We start from the raw sequence: 23392 nt of genomic DNA on the forward strand, positions 1-23392 counted from the left end.
GATTAGGCATTTTAGTTTAAGTGATGTATGTATGTATGTATGTATGTATCTACCTACCTACCTACCTACCTACCTACCTACCTAACTTTTTAACTGCCCATTTCCCCTCACAGAGGGGCTCTAGAGAAAGGAAAACATTGTTGTTACATTAGAACAGACCTTTCTAGAAGGCTTTTGGTTTGTTAAATAAAATGGTACACTATTGCTGGTTTAGCAAAACAAAAACAGGAATAATGAAAGCTATTAAGGACTGTCTGCCATTAATCAATTGGTCTAGAGGTAATAGTTATCATCTGTTATTAATTAATGTGTCGGACCTAAAAGACAAACTGAGATACACACAAACAGAAGTACCTTCTGTTGAAGGGGAACAGAGGAATCATTTTCGCAATGGGTTAAGAAAACATACCTCTTGGCAATCTTGAAGAAACTTTTGAAGATCTCTGTTGTCTTTTAATCTCATCAGAAGTTCACTGGCCACTTCACGATTCTTTTTATGTCTGTATAAAAACAAAGAAGATATTTTTCAGTGCTGGAACTTTTAGCAAATTGAACAGTCAAAATAGAAACGGCACTTTTTGTTATTTTCTAATGTTTAGTTGCTAGACTTTTTCTAAACAAGCCCCAAACCCCTTGAAATACGGGACACAATGACAACCCTTAAAATTTCCCTACACACAAAAGAATAACATGAAACACCTTCATAATCATTTGTACAATCATGATGATGCTGGGGATTTAAAAAGAGAATATGAATAACTTATGAATATTTATGAATAATAAACCACACGTCTGAGATGAGTGGCTTAAAAATATGAAATTTTAACAAACAAACAAATGTATGAATTAATTCAGATATACTGTTGGATCGCAGTTCCCATTATGGGGCTAATCTCACCCAATGGGCCAGTGCCACAGCAGAAAAGGTTTGCCTCCTGGTTCTGTCAGATGGAACTCCCTATCTCCGTGATGGCGAACCTATGGCACATGTGCCACAGGTGGCGTGCAGAGCCCTCTCTGCAGGCACGCGAGCCGTCGACCCAGCTCAGCCACGCATGCGCGTGCATCTTCCACCGGCCATCTGGTTTTTGGGTCTCTGCCGCGCATTCGCGGTGAGTGGGGCGCATCCGGAAGATGGGTGTGCATGCACGGTGGGGTTGGGCACATGCGGGAGGGTCACATGTGCTTGCAGGGGGGCATGCGGGGGGGTCACGCACGCATTGCGTTATGAGTGTGTACGCTTTGTGTGCGCACGCACACACTTTTGGCACTTGGTGCCGAAAAGGTTAGCCATCACTGCCCTAGCTGATGGGACCTATAACATGCCTCTACCGCTGGACTTGATGGGATGGAGAGAGATGGTCTTTCAGATAATCTGATCTCATGCCATATAGGGCTTTAAAGGTAAAATCCAACATCTTGAATTGGATCCAGAATCAAAATGGTAACTATGCAGCATATGGAGCAGAGGTGTAGCCTGCCTCCTTTTAGGGGTACATATAAATTATCCATGCCGCTAAATTTTGCACCAGGTGAAGCTACCAGACACCCATCAAGGACAGGCTACATGGAGCATGTTACAGTAGCACATTCAAGCTGACCAGAAGAGGTGGACAGTTCAAGAAACCCTGGTGAGCTACATGTAATTAGTTTTAAAAAATAATTTTGTATTACACAATTTCTAAAGAATGAGTTTGAATGCACAGGAATACAGACGTTTTACAGAAATGTTTTTTCAGTCTTCACTGGCTTCATAATATTTATTTCATAACAAATTAATATTATGAATATTAATCATTCTTAATTTAGATCTCCCCCCCTCCCCCCATACGTATCAAACAGGCAAGCAGAGGGTGGCTCACTTAAAATCATCTTTTGAATTCAGAAACACTGGGGGGGGGGGCAGGACGACTCTGAACCAGACACATTATATGTTTTAGCTCAGTGTTGGCTAACCTTTACCGGACCGAGTGCCCAAAGCGTGTGTACCTGAAGCCTTAAAATTTAATGCGCACGTGCCCCGCCCATGTGCACATGCCCTGCCATGCGTGCTTCCCCCCACATACACATGTAGCCCCATAAATCCCCCCTCGCATGTGCAGCGGAGACCCGAAGACCAGCTGGCTGGTGGGAGGCTCGCGCGCATGTACAGCAGAGCTGAACTTGGGTGATTGCTCGCGTGCCATCAAAGATGGCACTGCGTGCCACCTCTGGCACACGTGCCATAGGTTCACCATCACGGCTTTATCTGATTATTGTAGCAAATGTATAACGTCAGTATATAACATCAGCTAGGAAAGGAAAAAATATCTTGCCAAAGACTCTTAATGAGAAAGAACCAACTGAAAAGCTATCCAATCTGGATGGCAAAATTCCATTGGGGGCAGCAAACAAAGAAAGGGCCTCTGGTGGCTCAGCAGACTAAGTCTGTCTGTTATTAACACAGCTGCTTGCAATTACTGCAAGTTCAAGTTCCATCAGGCCCAAGGTTGACTCAGCCTTCCATCCTTTATAAGGTAGGTAAAACGAGGACCCAGATTGTTGGGGGCAATAAAGCTGACTTTGTATATAATATACAAATGGATGAAGACTATTGCTTAATACAGTGTAAGCCGCCCTGAGTCTTCGGAGAAGGGTGGGATATAAATTCAAAAAGAAAAGAAAAGAAAGAAAACTACTGCTTTCTAGTGATTATCCAGATTTCTGAAGTGCAAATAATGGTATGGATAGTTTTATGCTGTTCACTGAATAGAGGAGAAATGAAAAAAATATTTAAAATAACATTACCATAGTAGCCTTTGTTTTTTAAAAATAAAATATTTTTGTGGTGGTAGCTCTTAATAGCTTTGACATCAAAACTCATATAGAATGTCAATTTAAAATGATACTGGTTACATTTTTATTTCCTGTAAAAATTAGTAACAGAAAGTGGACCAATTTTTTTCCACTCAGCAATGAGAATTTCTTTGTCACTATAAAGGGCAAAACTTGTCCACTTTTTCCCAAAAAACTGCATGAAAATTAAAATGCTTTGACAAAATGTTCTGTTAATAATTCAATTGCATATTACGAATTTTTCTCACGCAAGGCATAGTTCCTCAAAAGCTCTTTAATAAGCCTTGGCTTTGAGTCAATATTCTATAAACCAACTCTTACAAATCAAGCTGGTGGTTTTCATAATCCTTAAATAAAGTAACAGGCTTAAGATAACTCTGCAAGTGATTGTACCTATGTATTCAAGAAAAAGGAAATTGTGGTATGTACTTCTAAGGGTTCCCTAATTATAAGCAAGTTTTGTTTTTAAAAGAGATGATTGCAGAATTAAACAAAAACAATTCAGATTGCTGAACATTAAAAAGAAATAACGAAGGCATCAAATATCAGTGATTCTTTAAGACTATACTGGATTTAGACTCAAAAGAAAATGAGAAACAGCAACTCAGTTTTTAAAAGGTTTGGTTATTATATCTTGGTTCAATAAATTGAAATATGAACAACATTTTTAAAGCTATAAACACAATCTCTTCATGGTGAACAAGAAAATTAACCAGAACATTTTCACTATGTTTTCTCTATCATGCAAAGTGGGAAACTACTACTAAGTTCCCTAACTGTGCTACAAACATGATGTCTTTTGTATGTTACCCTTTGCTTGTCTGAATTTAGTCAATAGGTTCCATTATTAGGATGTGCAAATTATGGAAACTATAACCATGTAACAACCCAAGATTCAAAAAAGTGTCGATCCAGGCTACAGTTAATACCTTTAAAACATCTAAGATTAAATGGGGGTTGGTTTTAATGTTCCATTTATGCCCTAAAACTCTATACATTCACACATACATATCCGTACATACACATAGACAGATACATACTGTTGTTTATTAATGGCTATTCTTAAATAGCTGAAAGTTTCTAACTGGAGATACAACTGAACCTGGGACTGTCTATATTTAAACTACGTACTATTTTCACCCAGCTATGAGCACTGACAGCTAGCTAGAACTTGGAAAAGCACATTGCCTCAGCCAAAGTGCCAGTACAAAATCTTCAATCTGATGCGCCACTCACTCAGCAGAGTTAACAGTTAGTGAAGTGGCTGGGTGAGTATACATGTAAGTTATAGCTGGCACTTAAGCTTAGACAGACTTGGCAAGGAAGATGATACAAGAAATGTGTTAGGTACCCTTATAAGCTGGTGCTGATAGAGGATGTCGTCACTTTCCTTTATTATTAACAACCTTAAAGCCATATATGAGCTGGGAAGGTCTACTGAACTTGGAATTGTGTGACAGCCCCTCAATAACTACTCTTCTGAAAGCCCATGCAAAGAATTTTTACACCCCTGGCACTGGAGAAGAGATGATGCCATCATCGTGGTGCCTAAATTCCACTACTGAAGTCTATCCTGGATCCCCCTTTCAACTTATTTTTCTAACTTGGTGCTTGCTTCTAATGTAGAACATTATTCTACATCATTGAGGGCAATTAGAAATGCAATTTTGTTGTGGTATTACAGCCTGGTAAGCCCAACATAGGAAGCTAAAAAAGGGAATACCAGCCAGCAAAGTACTAAAGTTAGAGCCAGCCTAAACTGGCATAACTTAAAGTCAAAGTAAATTTACAGGAGGTCCATGTTCAATACAGAGCAAGAACAATAGATTCTGACATTCAACTAAATTTGTTCTGAATACTGGTCAAGTCATAAAAAATGTCAGAAAACAACTTTTGACATGTGAACATTCTCACTTGGAAACAAAGCGCATTTTATGCTCTAATGCCACCTTCCCTAATCTCAACAGGTGTGTTAGACAAATAGTCAGGAACCATCAACCAGCATATTCAGTTCTCAGAAATCCCAGCTACACATCACTTCTACTCTGGTAGCTTCATAATACAATTTATAAACCTGGACAACTTATGGAAAATGCTTAGATGGAAAGAATAGACCTGGTACATTAATTCACATAGCCCTCATAGCATGATTCTAGTCATATGAGGGATCACAGTGCTTGAACTCAATTGCTGTTTTTTTTCTCCTCGTGTGTTGGACCCAGTTATATGAATCTAGCAGCTTACAATAGTCTTACATTACATCCATATAATCACGCTCAGCTTAAAACATTAAATAATTTTCCTTGCTGTCCTCAATTAACATCTTACTCAATGAATATTCTGCTAGAACATCCAAATGTCAAATGTATTTGACTGTAGCTTAATGTATTGTGTGAATCCAGTCAACTGTAACTTATTCATGAAATTGTGCAATTGGCAAGTACACAGCTCTCTCGAATATTATTAATGAATATACCTGTCATCAATGGAGTCCACTTTCTCTTGGATTTTGTCTGAATTGATATTGCCATCACTAACCAGTCTTCTTCCCGTCTCTACAACTGCGTTGATCTTCTCCTCGTTGGCATCCATTGTGTTCATGAAATCCTCCTGTTTTTTGATTGCAGCTTCTGCTCCTTCCAAAGTGGTGGGCATTTCAGTATGTGCCAAAACATATTCCTGTAATTAAAAAAGAGATAGAGTAAGATATAACTTATTCTACAACTCATGGCTGTTTAGTCTACGATTAACATTATCTACGTTAATATAATACATTCAACCAGAGCAGTAGACTGATTTGCATATGTCTGGTGCAAATGGCCTCTGTTGACCCAAACATAATCCCCGTGAATTTTTAAACATGTTTCCATATCTAAACAAACTGATTTCTAGATACTTGTTAATCTTGTTGAGCCAAAAGCGAATCTTCACAAAGGTAGAACTATTGGACCATTTGCAAGACTATGCCACACATTTATAATCACCTTCAATAGATATAGATAAATATAGATCCCAACATCATGATTTGGAGGACTGTGAATGAGTGGCAAGCTCAACAAGATGACTTCCTGATTTCTCTTCAACTGTGGCTTGACGCATTCTTCCAATACAGGATTATAAAGGTTTGAGAAAACCAGAAAGCCTTTTATTCAGGTACCCAATAAATGAGGGAGGGGAGGGGGGAACCAGAGCAAGATATGCAAGATGAACATGAGCTTGTCACTCCTTCTTGATCCATCAGGTATGTGTTACCTGACTACAGTCAATATATCAACTTGGGTAGCTTATTATCATAGCTTCCTTATACAAAAACTTTTTCAAAAGACTTTTTGTCTGTTCAGAAAATGGTTTCTTGAGAATAAGGATCACTACCCCACAGGCAAATATCTCAAATTAATTAATTTGAGATTAATTTGAGATTAATTTGAGATCAAATTAATTTTCTATCAATACAAATATGTGCTTAAATTTTCATGTGGCTGGCTAAAATGCTACCAATGTGTCTCTGAAGTTATCCTCCAAAAAGACAGTCAGTTTAATCTCATTATTTTGGCATTTTTAAAGCAAGAATGGGCATTGTGTGACTCCCCCCCCACCCCGTCCCCGGATGTTGTTGAACTCCAGTTCAACAGAGGGGGATGCTATTCATAACATTTGGAGAATCACAAGTTGCCCGAACCCACTTTCTGAGCATTCAAGCATCCTTGTCATGATAATTGCTCACCTGGTTGTTAAGAAATGCCTCTGCTTGCTTTGTGTCTCTAAGAAATAGCTGGTAGGCATGGGACTGGGAAAGAAGATTCTGCCGATTTTCCCACATTTTGTGAAGCTCATTCCATCCAGTGTCCAAGGCCTGCAGACGCTGGTGCAAGAACATGTACTGAGCATCAGTCTGACCCTGGGTCACCATCTCACCAATATCTCTCATTTTCTGATAGTCTTCCTCATAATTATTGATTTCATTCTTAATATTTTCATGCTGTGTAAGCAGCTTTTCTGCTTCCATCAATGTATTGGGCATGTCTTCTGAGGCAATGGCTGTTTGGGTCCGGGAAAGCCAGGACTGGAAATCATCTAAGTCACGCAAAAACTGCTGCAGTTTGCTTGCCTCTCCCAAGGACTCTTCACGGTTCTTCAAAGTTGTTTTCATTTCTTCCCAAACATCATTGATTTCAGCAAGCCTAGACAGAATGGCTCGAGCCTGGTCAGGATGCTCCGATTCTAACTTTTCAGCCTCTTTCTGGAGATCAGTGAGCTTGGCTTCAATAGCTACCAAGTCACGTTCCATTCCAGTTAGCTTCCTCTGAAGAGCTATAACGCCAGCCAAGTCATTGCCAAGCTCTTGGGTGGATTCAATAACTTTAGTCTTCTCCCTGATCCAAGATTTGGTTTCATTACATTCAAGATGATAGTTCTGGATACTGAGAGCTGAGATAAGAGCATCTTTCTTTATGTCCACCAGTTCCCTGAATTGGCTCCACCTAAAGCAAAGATGCAGAGAGGGGAAAAAAACAGTGAACTTCACCTTTTCATCATTGCTTCTCTATTCCACATTTCAAAACATATGCTTTTTGCCTCTTTATTTGTAATTCTCAATATAATACTTTAAAATTGAACGACTATATTACTCTATTACATTCTATAGTACTTGAGCATTCCAAAAGATCTATAAGAAGCGGGTGCAAATAACATCATTTGTTTAATTGATATTGGCAAATAATTAGAAACTCTGAATAAAGAAAGTAGGCAAACCTAATTAGGGTAGAGAGGCCAGTTTGGCTGACAAAAATAAATTCCAATTGATGATTATTATTTTTCAGGAGCAAATGCATCTATTCTATTTTGAATGGACAATGATACTGTCTGGCCCTAGATAAAAGATGCATTTAAAGCTTAAAAAATTAGACAAAATGAGACCAGATTACCTTGTATTGAGCTTATCTTGCTGTGCCTTGATCTCTTTTTCATTTGGATGGCCATTGTGTATCAGCTGCCTAGCTATCTGATTGACCACAGCAACACGTGATGCTTGACTATTCATTTCTTGTTCTAAACTTTCAAATCTAGAAAAGGGAAAAAGAAAAAAAAGACCCAACACGCATTAATGATTAAGCCCACAGCTCAATGAATATGGAATTGAAAAAAGCTACAAGACCTCTTACCTGTGCTGTATCACTTCCAGATCTTCCAGTTTCTCAGGTATCTCCATGTTATTCAGCCATTGTTCCTTCTCATCAATCCAAAGTTCACAAGCATCTGCTTCACTGAACATCTTATACAAAGCCAAGGTGTCTTGCAATGCCTGCTTACGAAGCCGGGTGAGTTCTGCAACCTCTTTATACCTTTCCTCTATTCCAGACAATCTGCTCTGTACATCTATGGACTCTGCATACTCCTGTGGTAAGGCTTTAGCTTGTTCGTGCAAAGAATCGATTATTGACCTGTAGCTCGCAATCTCTTCAGCCACATCTTTGTGTTTCTTAACCAAGGATTGAGTTGAATATTCATCATGGCCAACATCACTGCTTGAGACAATTTTGAGGATATCCAACATCCATGTGTCAATGTCATCAGCATCAGCCTGAAACTGGTGAAGTAGGGAAGCTTCTTCCAGTCGTTTCTTCCGTATGGAAGAGAGCTGCTCCAAATTAGCCCACTGATTCTGGATATCTGAAATCCTCTCTCTGATCTTCTCAGACCCAAAGTGATTCTCAGCTATCATATCTTCCCCTTCTTTGACTGCTTGTTGGAAGTGACCACTCCGACCACTCATCTCATCTTCAAATGCCTTGTGTTTGCTAAGAAGCCGGACAATGCTGGTTAAGTCTTTTCCATAATCATCTGATGACAAGATCTGTTCTTTTTCTCTCATCCATCCCTCCTCTTCAGCCATTTCCCAGAAGAACTTCCAAAGACGGCGTGACTCTTCCAAGCGAGCACGACGTAGGGCTGACAGCTGACACAGCTCTTGGTAACAGAACTCCATGTGAGCCACACGGTCCCGAATAACTTGTGGATCGCAGGGTTTGTAACCTTTCCACAGGCAGAAAGAGGACATGAAAAATTAATCACAAGAGAATATTACATTATGTACACCAACAGATTTTATAGCCACCTAGTCAATTGTGCTTTAGCAGAGAAGTACAATTCAAAAGAAAAGAAAAAAAGAATCACCCTACACCATTTGTCAGAAATGGTGTAGGGTCTCCTGCTTGAGTAGGGGGTTGGACTAGACGACCTATAAGGTACCTTCCAACTGCTGTTAATCGGTTAGACATAGAGAATGCTAGTTCCTTAAAATCTGGTCATAGATTTTTCAATCTAAATGATTTCAATTTAATACATGCAAACTTCAGAGACATCTCCTAGCATAAGCTAAAGCAACTCTCTGGTGGAACTTCAGACATCACTCTTCATTTCTCCAGCACCACTTCCCAAAATGCAAACAGACAGCCCAAGTTCTATGCATCCAATAGAGGGAGTAAAATAGTCTGTTCTTCTAAAAGGTCCTTTAACATTTCCTTCTGTGATGTGATGAAATAACATGAGCAAACTGTAGGAAATTCTGAAGAAACCCCAGGTAGAGTACATCATTATCCTCAACAGATTTTTCTTATATAAACCCGTCACATCCTGTGGTCAGATTTGGCTGGCTTTTTGTTTTTATTACATCTGGAATAATGGCTAGCTACATTAAGCCAGAAAGAAGGAATGGAAAGGAAAATTTGTGAAAAATGCTGGAACTGGGGCTGCGTCACCATAATTATTAAATCTTTTTTTAACGCATATTTTACTGGCCAAGAAATTAAACGTATACTGCTATATAACCAGTGGTGCCAACTTTGATCAAATACATATGGTTTCATGACTGTACACTTCTTATCTACATGTGTTGTTTCTACAGATGAACATCTTATTTAAATATTGTGCTCGAAGCACAGATATAAGATGGAATAGGCATATCCAGAGAATCTGGGTGTGTATGTTCCCTTCCACTTGACAGTTTACTTTTATGTACTCACTGGTCTAATTTATGTGGCTGCCCAACTCACAAAAGGTAACTTTGGGTGGTTACAATAAAGTAATAATTAGTATCTTCTATCTCTTTGAATACCTAACATACATGGGGTTAGAACTGGCATCTACCAGCAGGTCAAGTACACATCTAAGAATGAACCCAAGTATCTTACCTTCCCCATCTGTAGCAAATTTCTGGGCAGATGCATTGACCCCTCTCACTCGCTCAGCCTGTATGGCAATGTCAGCTTCCACAAGAGCATGTTTCTGCAACAGGTCTTCTACCCCCAAGAGATGTTTGCCATAATCTTGAGACACTAGCAACACCTGTTCGTATATAATCAATTGGGGAAAGCATAAATTCCTAATTGTTTATTTTTTAAAAAATTGAATGATATTTTTCTGACTACTGTTTCATAAATATCCCTTCTTAGATCTTTTGCACTTGCCCATCATTTCCCATAAAACACAAATACTTTTGCAAATACAGAACTCAGCACTTCTTTCTCACCTGTCTGATTTTATACACTAATTCATACTTCACAATTGACTAAGTGTCTATTTTGTACTATTCTGTAAAAGAAAAGTGGGAATAAGTTCTTAACACAATGGACAACACAACACTTTAAAAAACAACAACCCTGAGCAGGTACTGGCAGCAGCTTGGTTCTTGAAAGATCCAAAGCAACAAAATTATTACAATTTGATATACAGCTAGTCCTTGACTTACAACTATTTGTTTAATGACCATTCACAGTGATGAAAGTGCTAAAAAAAAGACTTATGATCAGGCTGTAAAATAGGGCACAAGTCACTTAACAATTTCACTGCTTAGCAATATGAGTTTTGATCCCAATTGAGTACATAAATCAAGGATTAGCTTTAGGCCCAAAGATTTATCCAAATCTACTTTACTTTTTCAGAATATATTCTAGCCTCCTTGTTAACTCAAGAGTTGAAATAAGTCATAATGGGAACAGTTATAACCACAGAATCTGCATATCTTTTGTGTATACTTTTATCTCATTGGAAAATGTGAGCAGCTGCCTAATAAATGTATAATGAAAGCTTGCTTATTTTTCTGAATACAGTTGGCATACAGTTCTGCCATTTACCTTCATCTCATCCATCCAATCCATAATATAGAGCATTTCTTGGAAGATCTTTTGCAGACCAAGGTTCATCTCTAGTCGTTGCCTGCGTGCCCTTAGTAACTCCAGGAGATATTCCCATAGGCGAATCACATTATCCTTCCTTGCAGTGATGCGTTTAATATCATGATAGTTTTCTGCTTCAAGTTCTCTGGCAACAGCAACCACTGCCTGGACTCTTTCTTCATAGGCTGCAATATCTGTTTCAATAGCTTCATGTTTCTTTGTTGCAGCCTCTACAGCTGGAAGATCAAATCCAAAGTTGTCCTACAAGAGGAAGCATTAAGTAGATTAGTACAATGGTATTGAGATTGTTTACCATAAAGCCTCTTATTACACTTCTGCAGTTGTCACAGGTCTACCACTGGCTTAGGATCAAGTGGCTTTGGGAGGTAGAATCTGACCAGCAACTTGTTTAAAAGATTTGGTTGACCTGGGAAGTTTCCCCCCATCTTGCTCCTCCAATTCTCCAATTGTGGCTTATTCAATGAAGCCTTGGTGAGAAAACATGGCTTAGCCATGGTATGAACCCAGTCAGTGCTGTGCCTATATTCTTGACAGACTACTCAATAAAGTTATATCATATTTTGCATTTGAAAAATGCAAACGCACGTATTCTGATCATGTGGAATGGCGGACTTGCACTCATTTTGACTAGTAAACTTTAGTCCAGTTTCTTAGTCATAATTTCTAACAAGGCATTTACATTTACATTTCTGACATGATGATGCCACCATAGGGTTGTCTCTCTAAATGGTCTATGATGAAGAGTTAGAATTCAGTAAGGATTGCTATTTCTGGTAGAATCTTGCATCAACATAAATTTAGAAATTAAAAAAAAATACAGTCTGCAAAAAAACCTGAGCATGACTTAATTTTCTGTAGACAAACTGCATTCTCTGATTGATACTAGTGCAAGGAAGTCGTTCATAAGTAATTCAGTGTAGGTTTGTTTACAATCCTGAAGGAAATGCAGAGAAACAAGTCCACCCCCCTAATGCAAGTGGGAATTATCCCCGAGTTAGAGCATTTATTTGCCTAAATGCTTTAAAAGTGTCACCTGAGAAACCAGTCGTTGATTTTCACTTAGCCAAGTCTCCCGCATAGCTGCCTTACGGTCAAATCTGCGAGCAAGTTGTTCCAGTTTCTCCTGTCGGATGAGCTCATTACGCAATGCCAGTTCTCTTTCATGTTCAGCTTTTTCCAGTCTTTCCCAGGCCTGAGTAAGTAATTAAAAAATGTGCAGTTTACACAAAGAAAAAAAATTGGGAAATGTAAATGTTAATTTCAGCACTTGAAACAATATTACATAATAATTTAATAAGACAGTTTTGGATTGCTGGTATTATTTAGGAAACCTCAGAGGCAAAGCCCTTAATGAGTGACATTAAGGGCTGATCAAAGCATTAGAAGTATTAGTATTTACACTCCTATAAAATAGAATAAAATCTTATTGTTTTACCTGGGAGTTTTCCTCTCTGTGGTTCATTTGAAGGGTTCTAGATTCTGCATAGCAATAGTCAGATGCTGAATGACAAAACCTTATGGCTGACTCAGAAAAGATAGGTTTCACTTTATAAAAGGAAACCTGTCAAGGACTCTGGGCTACAGTGAAAAATCTGAAAAACTGCTAAGGGAGAAAAAATTGGATAGGACTTCCTTTAGTCAGGATGCTATTCTTATCTTAGCAACAAATGTACTTTCCCAAGAAATGAAGAAATGCATCTTGAAAACTTTTGCAAGCACAATTAAAGCAGCAAAAGCCATCATAGCAATACTGCAATAAAGTGAATTAATCTAGCACGGAAAAAACAGGACATCACATCACAAATTCCCTGTGCAGTTAATGCTCAGCACCCTTTAATCCAAAATGTTTGGTCAGATGTCTGTTTGAAGGAAAGGCCATATAATATATTGCATGTTTTAATGTAAACAAGGGAGCCAGTCCATTTATTGGATCTTCCTTATAAAAGAAATAAACAATTCTCAATTCCTAATCGGCCATCTTGTATTCAATCTTCAGATGTCCTGCTGTTTCGAACCTAAGGATATTTAAGAACTTACAAGCAATTTCACACATGAAGAATTTACTGCTGCAATTACGCATGAAAGCAACAGCTGCCCTGAGAATTGCACCCAGGATGAAAAGGAAATTATATAGTGTTATCCTTCTAAAAGTACATTATCTCTACTAGATCTTGTCAAACTAGTTGCTGTTCATCTGGTTGAACCAGTAAAGCGATTGTCTTCTTTTCTAGCATCTTTGTTGCAGGCAATAAGTTTCAGTAGTTTCATTATATACTTCTCTCCCTTTGAACATCCTCTCTTGTTCCTACTTGAATAGGGAGTTTGCCTGGGCAAGGGAAGTTATGTAGCAACATATTCTTTCTATTCATCCCAACACTCTTTTTCTTCCTGAAAACTATTCTCCGTAGCAGGCCTATTTTTATTTTTAGATTATAAATGGCTTCATTTTGGTAAAGCTAAACGCGCATAGACTCAAGGAAACCAAATGATAATTTTAAAATAATGCATATTCAATGTCCTGCTCTTTATAGACTAGAGTACATGATAATATCCAGAAGCAAGGCCAGGACAAGTCACAGAAACACTCCTATAGTGCACAAAAAGTGACTTGCATTTTGTGGTTAGGTTCTTGCATTCTGCATAAAAATCTAAGTCAAAAATTTACTCCCTAGTGGCCTGTGTACCACATACATCTTCTAGGGGACCGTTTTGCAACCTCAGCTGCTTTAAGATGTGTGGACTTCAATTCCTAGAATAGCAATAGCACTTAGACTTATATACCACTTTACAGCCCTCTCTAAGAGGTTTACAGAGTCAGCATATTGCCCCCAGCAATCTGGGTCCTCATTTTACTCATCTTGGAAGCATGGATGGCTGAGTCAACCTTGAGCCAGGTGAGATTTGAACTGTCAAATTGCAGGCAGCTGGCAGTCAGTAAAAACAGCCTGCAGTACTGCACTCTTAACCACTGCACCACTGTGGCTCAATTCCCCAGATAGCATGAGGAATTCTGGGAGTTTAATTCCACATATCTTAAAGCTGCTCAGGTCGAGAACCACTGTTCTAGGGACTATCTTTTCTTTCTTCCATATTTAGTAAGAACACTGGGAAACTCAGTAGGGAGGAATGAGTGAAGAAGCAGAAATTAATCAGGACAGCTAATCCTGATAGTGGTTGCTAGAAAAGTCACTTTGAAAAGAAGAGTCCAGGGTTGGGCTATCTCCTTATATTGATCCCCAAAAAATGTGGAATGAGAACTGAGAGTTTCATGATACCACTCTTCTATTTTTGGTTTTGTTTGCCTACCACTATGTCTGGCTCCATTTTGTCTCAGAAAAAAAATCCTTTCGGCATGCACTTACGCTTGGCTTTGCATTATTTTAAAAAAAACTGCCTTTGCAATTGGATACTTTATTTCTTATTCCTCTTTTAGATAGCTACCAAGATCTCTCTCTTGATCTCTCTCCACCGTATTTTTCGGCGTATAAAACACACTGGAGTATACGATGCGCCTTAGTTTTTGGGGTGAAAAATAAGAAAAAAACTGATTGGCAGGTGGATTAGCCTCCCAGAATACCCTCAATCAGCTGTTCCCAGAGATGAATTTTAGCAACAGGTTCCTTGGTTGTGAGCTCTGTGCCTTGCTTTTTTTTGCTTTTTTTTTTCTGACTCTGAAACTTCTGAAATGGTGCTCTCTAAGGACTTTTGATAGTTTAAGTCCAAACCATTTGGAAGTCACAATGTTGTTGCATTATATACTAGAAATCCTATCCAGGACTATTGTTAAGTCTTCAAAATCCTGATCATCCCACAGTTCAGTTAGTAGCATTGGGTGAACAAATCAATTAGAAATTTATATAGATATTTACCTTGTTGATATCTGAGATGAGTTTTCCTTCTCTGGGCATGTACACTTTTTGATTGTTAGCCCTCATTTTACTCTGGATGGTGAAAAGCAGTACTTCCAGATTTCCCTTTTCTGTGAATCTGAAAAGAAAGCAGTGTGGGTAAAATCCAGAGGCAAATATTAACTTTGCAAAGGAACAATAGGGTATTTCCATCTATATATGTGGATGCTTCAGATGAACACAGTTATTGTAGCCATATTTATCTATGCAGGCAAAATAAATAAACAAGGAATCTGGTAACAAGGCACATGACACATACTAACAGCTAGTTCAAATGACACTTGACACATTTAGCTACCTGCTCTTGAAAGAAGCAAACCAAATTCTTTTTATATTTACTTGCAACACTGCAATTTTTAATATTTTTTCTCTTTGTTTTCTACAGAATCAGGTACTTTAAGCATTTCAAAAAGTGCACAATAGATTATTGATGGCTACAGAGTTTATAAATTATTATTGTCCACAGAAAATGTTCAGCACAAGAGAAATATGTTGCCAAGATGATTTATTGCTACTGTATGAATTATTTTAGATTAGATTACATACATTTTTATATTCCTTCCTACAATTGGCAGTCGCTTTTGGTTGCACATCTGCTTGTAGCCTGTGTTTCTTATACATTACAATAAAGGCAAACACCCTTATGTCTAAAATAAAATCATGCATGCTCATGGCTCAGACCGCTTACAGCCCTGGGGTCTTATCTGCAGCCATACTAAGTGGATAGAGAAGGACTTTTACATTTAGCTAACCACAAAGTGAGCAAAATACTTAGTTTAATGTAATTCTTCCCAAAAGAACACAAAAAAAGACAGTGGTACAGGGTTAAGGCATTGGATTAGAAACCGAGAGACTTAGTTCACCCTTAGCTAGGGAAACTCACTGGGTGACTTTGGCCCAAGTCACTCTCTCTCAGCCCAATCCCACTCATGGGTTGTTGCTGTGGGAAAAATAGGAGGGAGCACTAAGTATATCACCTTGAGTTCCTGGATGAACGGTATAAATCTAGTGTTTTACCAGGAAAACATCACTAGATTCTAATCATCTAAGATTAACACATGCAAATTGCCAGATGATTCCTCTTGTTTATTACACTGGGATTAATTCTTCTCTCCCATCCCAAAAGATAATGATATGATGAATAAATCGTACTTGGGCGGTTTTTCCACTGTGCGGTAGGTATTGAATGCTTGTAGCTGTTGCTGCACACCAATCAGTGAGTTAGCAAACTTGCGATTGTTCAGAATGATAATGGTTTGTTCAATCCACTCAAGGAGATCAGAGGCAAGAGACTCATATTTCTCAATCATCTTCTCGGTTTCAATTGCATTGTCAAGCACCTGTAACAAGCAGTTCAAGGCAGAGTTAAGGGTCAGACTTCTTCAGATAAAAATTGTGGCAATGTGAAGATGGTGTTCATGTCTATGAGTTTGTATGTTCACGCAATGTATTTCATGGCAACCCAAAACAAGTGGGCAAATGAAATTGGGACTGCTGAGATAATGGATTAAAAAAAATGCACATGCCCAAATAAAATATTAGCATTCCTAAGGGTATTTAAAAGGGAATTACTAAATTGTGAATTAATTCACTCTTAATAGTTCATGCCAAATCCACATTGAGATAAAAAAGTGTTATTGCAGTGGCATTAAAATTTGCATATGATGAAAGTGAGTAAGTCTGCAAGAAAAACAGATAAACATGCTACATTCCATATTTAAATGTTTAAGCTGGGTACCTTTCCAATTCGCTTTCCTTCAACAGCTAAGGCTTTCATCTTAGAAAAATAGTGGTAATATGTCACCACATAGGTGATAATAGACTTTTCATCTGGATGGTCAACACTTATATCTGAAAAGAAAACAAGAATCGTTTTAATGCAGAGCTGGATAGTCATAGAATCGTGTTGAAGATTCACTGAAGCAAGGGTCAGGAATTCAATCAGATAAGGCACTGGGAATAAGTCAATACAGAGTTTCATACAACCCATTTTCATACTGCAATGTCACAATTTTAAAACTGATCATATACTGATTTTGCTCCCATGGTTTTCTCACTCATATTTTATATTCACAAGCATATAAGATTGGCGAGACAGAAAAAGTGAGAAGATTCATGACTTGGAATACAAACACCACACTTCCCAATTCAGACTCTTAAGCACCATTAAGTGTGTTTTCATGCCCTTCTCCAAAGTATTAATTGCAGAAGATAAATGTAGGGAAACACAAATTACAGTGTTATCACAAAACAAAATGTATTTTTACAGGTATGATGGGCTGAGAGTTTGAGCTAAACTTAAACTACTGACTTTGGAAGGTGCAACATGTTTGGTATGTTCTGTTTTAGCTTTCATTATAGTGCTTTAAAATTAAATCCAGACTGATTCTCTGGTTTGATATTTACTTGGACTCTATGATTTGCCTGAAAAAGCAGTTGATCATCTTACACACAGATAACAGAATAAAAGGCAGAGACTTCCATTAGGATGTAGGCAATCCTCAACTCACGACCTTTCAGTTAACAGTCAAAATTATAACGCCTTGGAAAAAGGGACTCATGATCTGTACTCACACTATCACACCATTTCTGATCTCACATGATCTCAATTCAGGTACTTGCATTTAGGACTGGTTGCAATGTCCTATGATCACAGGACCACTATTTGCTGCTTTCCAGCAAAAATATGACACCAGGGAAGCTAGATTTGCTAATTAGCTTAATGACTATGGTGATTCACTTAACAACTACCATAAAAATTGTTATATAATCAGATTAGATTCAACATATGATCGCAATGATTTGCAGTGAAAATTCTGGTCCCAGTTGTAGTTATGAAGATTACTAGTAAGGCAATCTGTGTAACTCAGTGAATATAACAGAAAAATGGATTTGTTATCTGCTTCTAAAAATTACATTATCCTCCAATGAGCCTTCCCTCCGATTTTTATCACATTTTGTTTAACACATTGGTTTAAAGATTAAAGAATTTGGAAAGGAGGTTTTGGCTGGCAACAAATGAAGCAGTGGATACAGGAAAACTAACAGAAGAAGAGAAATTTGTGTTACTGTCAAGAGTTCTTACCTTCAGGATCCAGGAGTTTAGTAAGGCCAAGGTGTTGCTCTGCCAGGTTAAAAGCATTCTGTAGATTGTAGTGTGCATTTGATTTCTTCAGCTTATCAAAATCAATTAAATCTGGCCTAAGAATGTAAAATATATTTACCTAAGTTTGTCCTGTATTATGCAGGAATATTAGCAAAGGAATCAGACAGATAAAGAATCAAAGTCAGTAAGAAATGAGACACGGAATGCACTTTTAAACAGAGGCAGACTCATCTATATCAACTCTGTGGCAGAGAAAAGTACCCCAATACATACTAATTAAGGAGAATAATTCCGCAAATGGAGAGGATGGGGGACATGATACTGTGACATGAGACAAAAATGGCTCGTGAAAGATAAAATGCATTCATGTATGGGCTGGAGCATGCATCTGAAGCAAACGAGCAAGAATGAAGTCTAAAATCAATCATTTGCCTCTGAACTGTCTTGGGAGCCGACAGCAAAAGAGTTTTATATATGCAATTTCCCAGACAAATTACTGATTGCAGTGTTTTAGCGTTATTTCAATCATATTGTTTTTGTTTTTAAATAATTACCTTATTATACAGGCCAAAACTGAACACAGCAAATAAGAAATGATGATGTACAGACTGCTATTACATGAGAATCAAAAGCACCAAAAGGGCACCCCTACAACATGCAGTAGATCCTAGAGATGGGTACTGACTCTTTTATGCTTGCATGAACATGTGATCATAAGGGTATCAATCAACTGCTATTACTATTAATATTTTCTGAACGTGTTTCTTTTTGTTGTGATGCTACTTGATAAAAAACAATATTTAAAGAAGTTTTAAAATTATTTCTTATATATGGAAGCAAGTATGAGTTCTTCATTGTTCCAACTACTATTTGCCTAAAGAGACAAATTTCTCTCCAAATAGAATTGTAACTTTTTTGTCAGCAGAAGAAGCTGCTATTAGGGACAATAAATGATATCCTAGGCTAATGCATACATCATTGTAATCTTGCTCAAGCTGTTGCAAGGTTGAAGATCTGGGACCTCATCTATCAAACAGAGTCTGGGTGTACAAAAAATAGCTCTGCTGTTTTTGGGGTAGCAGACTGCTAATTACTGGTGCATCACCTGTTTTCCAGGACGGAATTGCAGCTATTACAGAATTGCTGTTATGTGGAAAAAGGATTCAGACTCCCACAACCCATGTTGTTTTTACTGATAAATTCTGGTAAGAGAGAAAGACTGTAAAAAGTCTATAGCCATCTCCTGGTAAAGTACATATCTATGGGAATTTTTGCTTCTCCCCTTTTGAGAGAGAGAGATCAACATCACAATTAGATAAATAAAATCTAAGTTCATTCTTTTAAAAAGAGAAAAATGTATTTTTAAAAATTAGCCTTATGTAGTCATAAGCTAAACTTTCAATGATAAAGATTTGAAAATATAATGGTTCAAATCTCAAACAGCATCTTAAAAGGCAATCTCCTATGAAAAAAAGTACAGGAGAATATAAGCTTCTGGAGCAGGGGTCCTCAAACTACAGCCTGCCGAATCCATTAATCCGGCCTGTGTGAGACCATGAGGCTGCCCTGCCCATATCGCCCCACCTACCCGCCGGCCCCCACCCGTCTTCTGGAGGCCGAGGCCAAAAACGGGACACACGGAGGCCAAAAATGCACCAGATTTGGGCAGCAGAGTTGTACTGGAGACCAAGGAGGCCAAAAACAGGACGCATTGAGGCCTTGGGAGGTCAAAAATGGGCCCGTTTTTGGCCTCCAGAGGGAGGGAGGAAGACACACACACAATACACACACACAAACAGAAGTCCCTCACACACACCCTAAGGCAGCCATATCCCTTCACTAACCTGCTTTCCATCCCCAGGAGCATAACAAATTAAAGTTTAATTTGTGTGTATTGTTTAATGAACTGCTAAATTGGCCTAGGCCACCCAGCCACATGACCACCTAGCCATGCTCACCCAGCTGGTCCAGCCTCCTCAACAATCTGAGGGACAGTGAATTGGCCCCCTGTTTAAAAAGTTTGAGAACCCCTGCTCTGGAGTAAATGTTGGTCTGCTAGTAATTTAGAGGCAAATTTGTTCTAATCAGGTTTCAAGTTGCAGAAAACAAACAATTCCTGGGCATTTACAGAGAAAATAAATATCAGGATAGAATATTCAACTTTAAAGAAAAAATAAAAATTAATTTTATGAATTATTTTTAGCTAAGGGGTTTTTATCTAAGCTGTCAAAGATGGCAATTTTCCTGAAAAAGATTTTTCTCTATCTCAATTAGTCCTGAAGTTCTTTTTCAACTCCTTGAGGAGTCCACAACTGATTCTGATGTTTTTGGGGAGATATAATGAACCTTATTTCTCTTCTCAGCCTGTTTCCAATTTCTGCCTTTTTTTTTTTAAAAAAAAAGAGAAATCGTTTTTCTCTTCAGCAGAAAGGGAGGTGTGTGTGTGTGTGTGTGTTAATTTCTCTCTATATATGTCTAGCCCTGTCTCCTTCAGACTTCAGTATGCTTAAAGGTATTTCAATACTCAGGGGCTGCTGGCTATCAAAGAATGTAAGGTGAACACTTGCTTACCCATACAATGTATATTGATTTCATATGTTTTACAGAGTAGCTTCATCAAAAACACACAGTGCATCTTCAAATAAGACCAAGGGAAAAGGACAGAAGTGCAAAATTGCAGCAGTGTCGTGTCCCACTCCTCCGCTGACGGCCGGGTCAGGGAAATCCGAATCAGGCTTGCCTCTGCAGCTCTGCCCAAAGTCCTAGCAAAGTCCTCAGAGCAGGCAGGAGACCAGAAAGTGACTTCAGCAAGATAAGTTCGACTTTGCCTGACTCAGAGACTGCCAGAAAGCAGATCCTTTATATAGGCCATGGGGTGTGGCTCCATGACTCAGCACTCATTAAGGCCTGCCCCTCCCTTCCTTCTGTTGCCTCCGCCTATCTAGTCTTCTGATGCGAGGGTCACTCCAATCAGCAGCTGTTGGAAATAAACCCTCCTCAGGCTCACATGCTGTGGAGGAGGGGGAGGGGTCTAGCTGCTCCGTTTGCCTGGGCATGGAGCCAGGGCTGGGGCCGGGGGGTGCTCCCTCCTCTGCAGCCTGCTTGGGCATGGAGCCAGGGCTGGGGCCGGGAGATGCTCCCTCCTCAGCCTGTCTGGGCATGGAGCCAGGGCTGGGGCCGGGAGGACATTCTTCAGCGTTCGGAAGCAGATAAGCAGACCCCGGCTGCGGTGAGAGCGGGCAAGACACAACAGCAGATGTCTCAGAAAGGAGATCTAGAACGTTCAGTTTACATAAAATAGAATTCTGCATCCATTGGTTCAGTGCTTAAAACTCTCACAAACGTTTCATCAAATGCCCACCTGTGTTTATGGATTAGTGCGTTGAAAGCCATGCCGTCCCTCCAGCTGGTGGTGAAGTTGTGAATGTTGACGTTGGGATAGCTGACACAAAAAAGGACCAAAGGAAAAACAAAAGAAAACTCAATCAATATAGGTTTAATGCTTGGAGATATGAAAAATGATAATAACCAGCTGCTTAAGGTACCAGATGTTCTGCTCAAGCACCCCCAAAGTATCTGCAGTCATTTTCAAGTCAAGTCCTAAAAATTTGTCCTCCTGATAATGTCCAAGCCATCCTGTTTAAATATATCAATAAAAGATAGGGAGCTGAATTTATTATGAACTTATTGACCACAAAGAAAATTGGATTATCATGAACCAGGAAATCCTCTGAAGCCCTGATATAGTTGTATATGAAAAGAGGATGAGCAGAGGATTATTGAAGCTTGCAGGAGCATGAGGAACCAGGTGAGAAAGGAGGCCCCACAGATAGGGATGCAAACAAATGCCAGGACTAACACCATAAGTCTTTAGTGAGCTGCCAACTTGTGCAGCCTAGCTAAGATGACTGATTCATGCCAAACTAGAAGCAAGAGGCTGGAACAAGGTTCTAGAAGAAAACCAAGAGAAGTGAGTGCAGTAACTTTTCCTAAAGCTGCCCATGTAGTGATCATCTGAAAACAAAGGTCATCCCGTCCCGTGGTTACCATACTGCAAGCATTGGTCTAATTGGTCCCAATTGCCTTTAATATTGGCCATATTAAAGGCAATTGGAACTACAGAAGACAGGTCTCATTCCAATTAGTGTATCAAGCCCCTCATAAGAAACCTGTGCTTCCAAAATTGCAAAATGTGACAAGCAACTATCTAAATTTTGTACCTCATAATTGTTGCTTGAGCGGTAGCAGTAGCATTAACCACAGTACCTACGAAGTATCGTGGGTCAGTTCATATTGTTGGCAAAACATCACAAGACATGACATTCCATTGGATCATAATGCATTATTATAAAAATATCAGCACATCCTTCACTTTTAAGTGGAGTGCTCTCCTTAATCAGCTCACTCTTTTCCAGCGCGCGCGCGTGCTCGCACACACACACACTCACCCATTCACTCCTCCATTACTACAGAATGCTGTATGGAAAATCTAGATGATCATTCAGTTCAAACTCACCCAGCTGTCTTCATCTGGCACCACAGGAGTAGGGCATCTTTAGCAGATTTCTTTTCTTTGTTATCTTCTGTTTCAACACTGATGTCCTGAATCTGTAAAGTCACAGAACAGTTATGACAGTGATGAAAAAGTAATTTTGCAATAACCAATCTCCACAGGTCTTTAATGAAAAGTAAAGCTGAATTAAGACCATAAGCACAGTTGCAGTTTCATTTAATGACCACATCTCTTAACAACGTTGCCTGCTATGGTAGATAAATGAGGACTACCCCAGGGGGCAACAAGATATATCTTCTTGCAAGCAAGATCTATTAAATATTAAACGCCACGTGTTTATGTTGTTTGGACTGACCTGACAAACTGAGATTTGTCAAAAACTGAAACAACAGTTTCTGAATTCTTCCTCACAGTTGCTGAAGGGAAGGAGTGTTACACAAGAAGGTAGACAACATTAGCTCATTTTTATCACAACTGAAGCAATATTTCATCCAAAGACTTTTGTGAGACTTTTGACTGAGAATGATTCAGTTACCATGGAAATACCATTGATTTCCATGTGGTCTCATTTGATTTAAGATGCTGAATTTTGTTCAGGTGGTACCAATGCATTTCCAACAGGTTTAAACCCTTGACCTGATTTACATAACTCTGAAGTAAAATGGCAAGAATAAACATGCCTGATCTTAATCCAAAAGGAGATGACAAAAATGTTCAAAACAGAAAGGTAAATAACTAAATATAAACACTGTACATTGTAAAAAGTGATACATCAGAGGTTTGTATGTGAAAAAGTAGCTGGAAAAAAAACACAAGCCAAATGCCATTACAGTAT

General features: G+C 38.8%; 1 protein-coding gene across 2 annotated transcripts in view; it reads right to left on the reverse strand.

Moving 5' to 3' along the window:
• Positions 1 to 23392, reverse strand: part of SPTBN1 (spectrin beta, non-erythrocytic 1) — a 192886-nt gene that overhangs the window by 37530 nt on the left and 131964 nt on the right. For both annotated transcript variants that reach the window (XM_058164940.1, XM_058164941.1), the window contains 14 exons: positions 22561 to 22652; positions 21406 to 21486; positions 18024 to 18139; positions 16677 to 16789; positions 16091 to 16278; positions 14900 to 15017; positions 12064 to 12222; positions 10968 to 11270; positions 10026 to 10179; positions 7998 to 8868; positions 7761 to 7898; positions 6560 to 7316; positions 5312 to 5514; positions 410 to 500 (listed from right to left, as the gene is read on the reverse strand). In XM_058164940.1, the coding sequence (XP_058020923.1) occupies positions 410 to 500; positions 5312 to 5514; positions 6560 to 7316; positions 7761 to 7898; positions 7998 to 8868; positions 10026 to 10179; positions 10968 to 11270; positions 12064 to 12222; positions 14900 to 15017; positions 16091 to 16278; positions 16677 to 16789; positions 18024 to 18139; positions 21406 to 21486; positions 22561 to 22652 (3384 nt within the window). The remainder of the gene's footprint in view (positions 1 to 409; positions 501 to 5311; positions 5515 to 6559; positions 7317 to 7760; positions 7899 to 7997; positions 8869 to 10025; positions 10180 to 10967; positions 11271 to 12063; positions 12223 to 14899; positions 15018 to 16090; positions 16279 to 16676; positions 16790 to 18023; positions 18140 to 21405; positions 21487 to 22560; positions 22653 to 23392) is intronic.

This window comes from Ahaetulla prasina, chromosome 1, assembly GCF_028640845.1.
Source record: "Ahaetulla prasina isolate Xishuangbanna chromosome 1, ASM2864084v1, whole genome shotgun sequence".
Classification (NCBI taxonomy): Eukaryota; Metazoa; Chordata; class Lepidosauria; order Squamata; family Colubridae; genus Ahaetulla; species Ahaetulla prasina.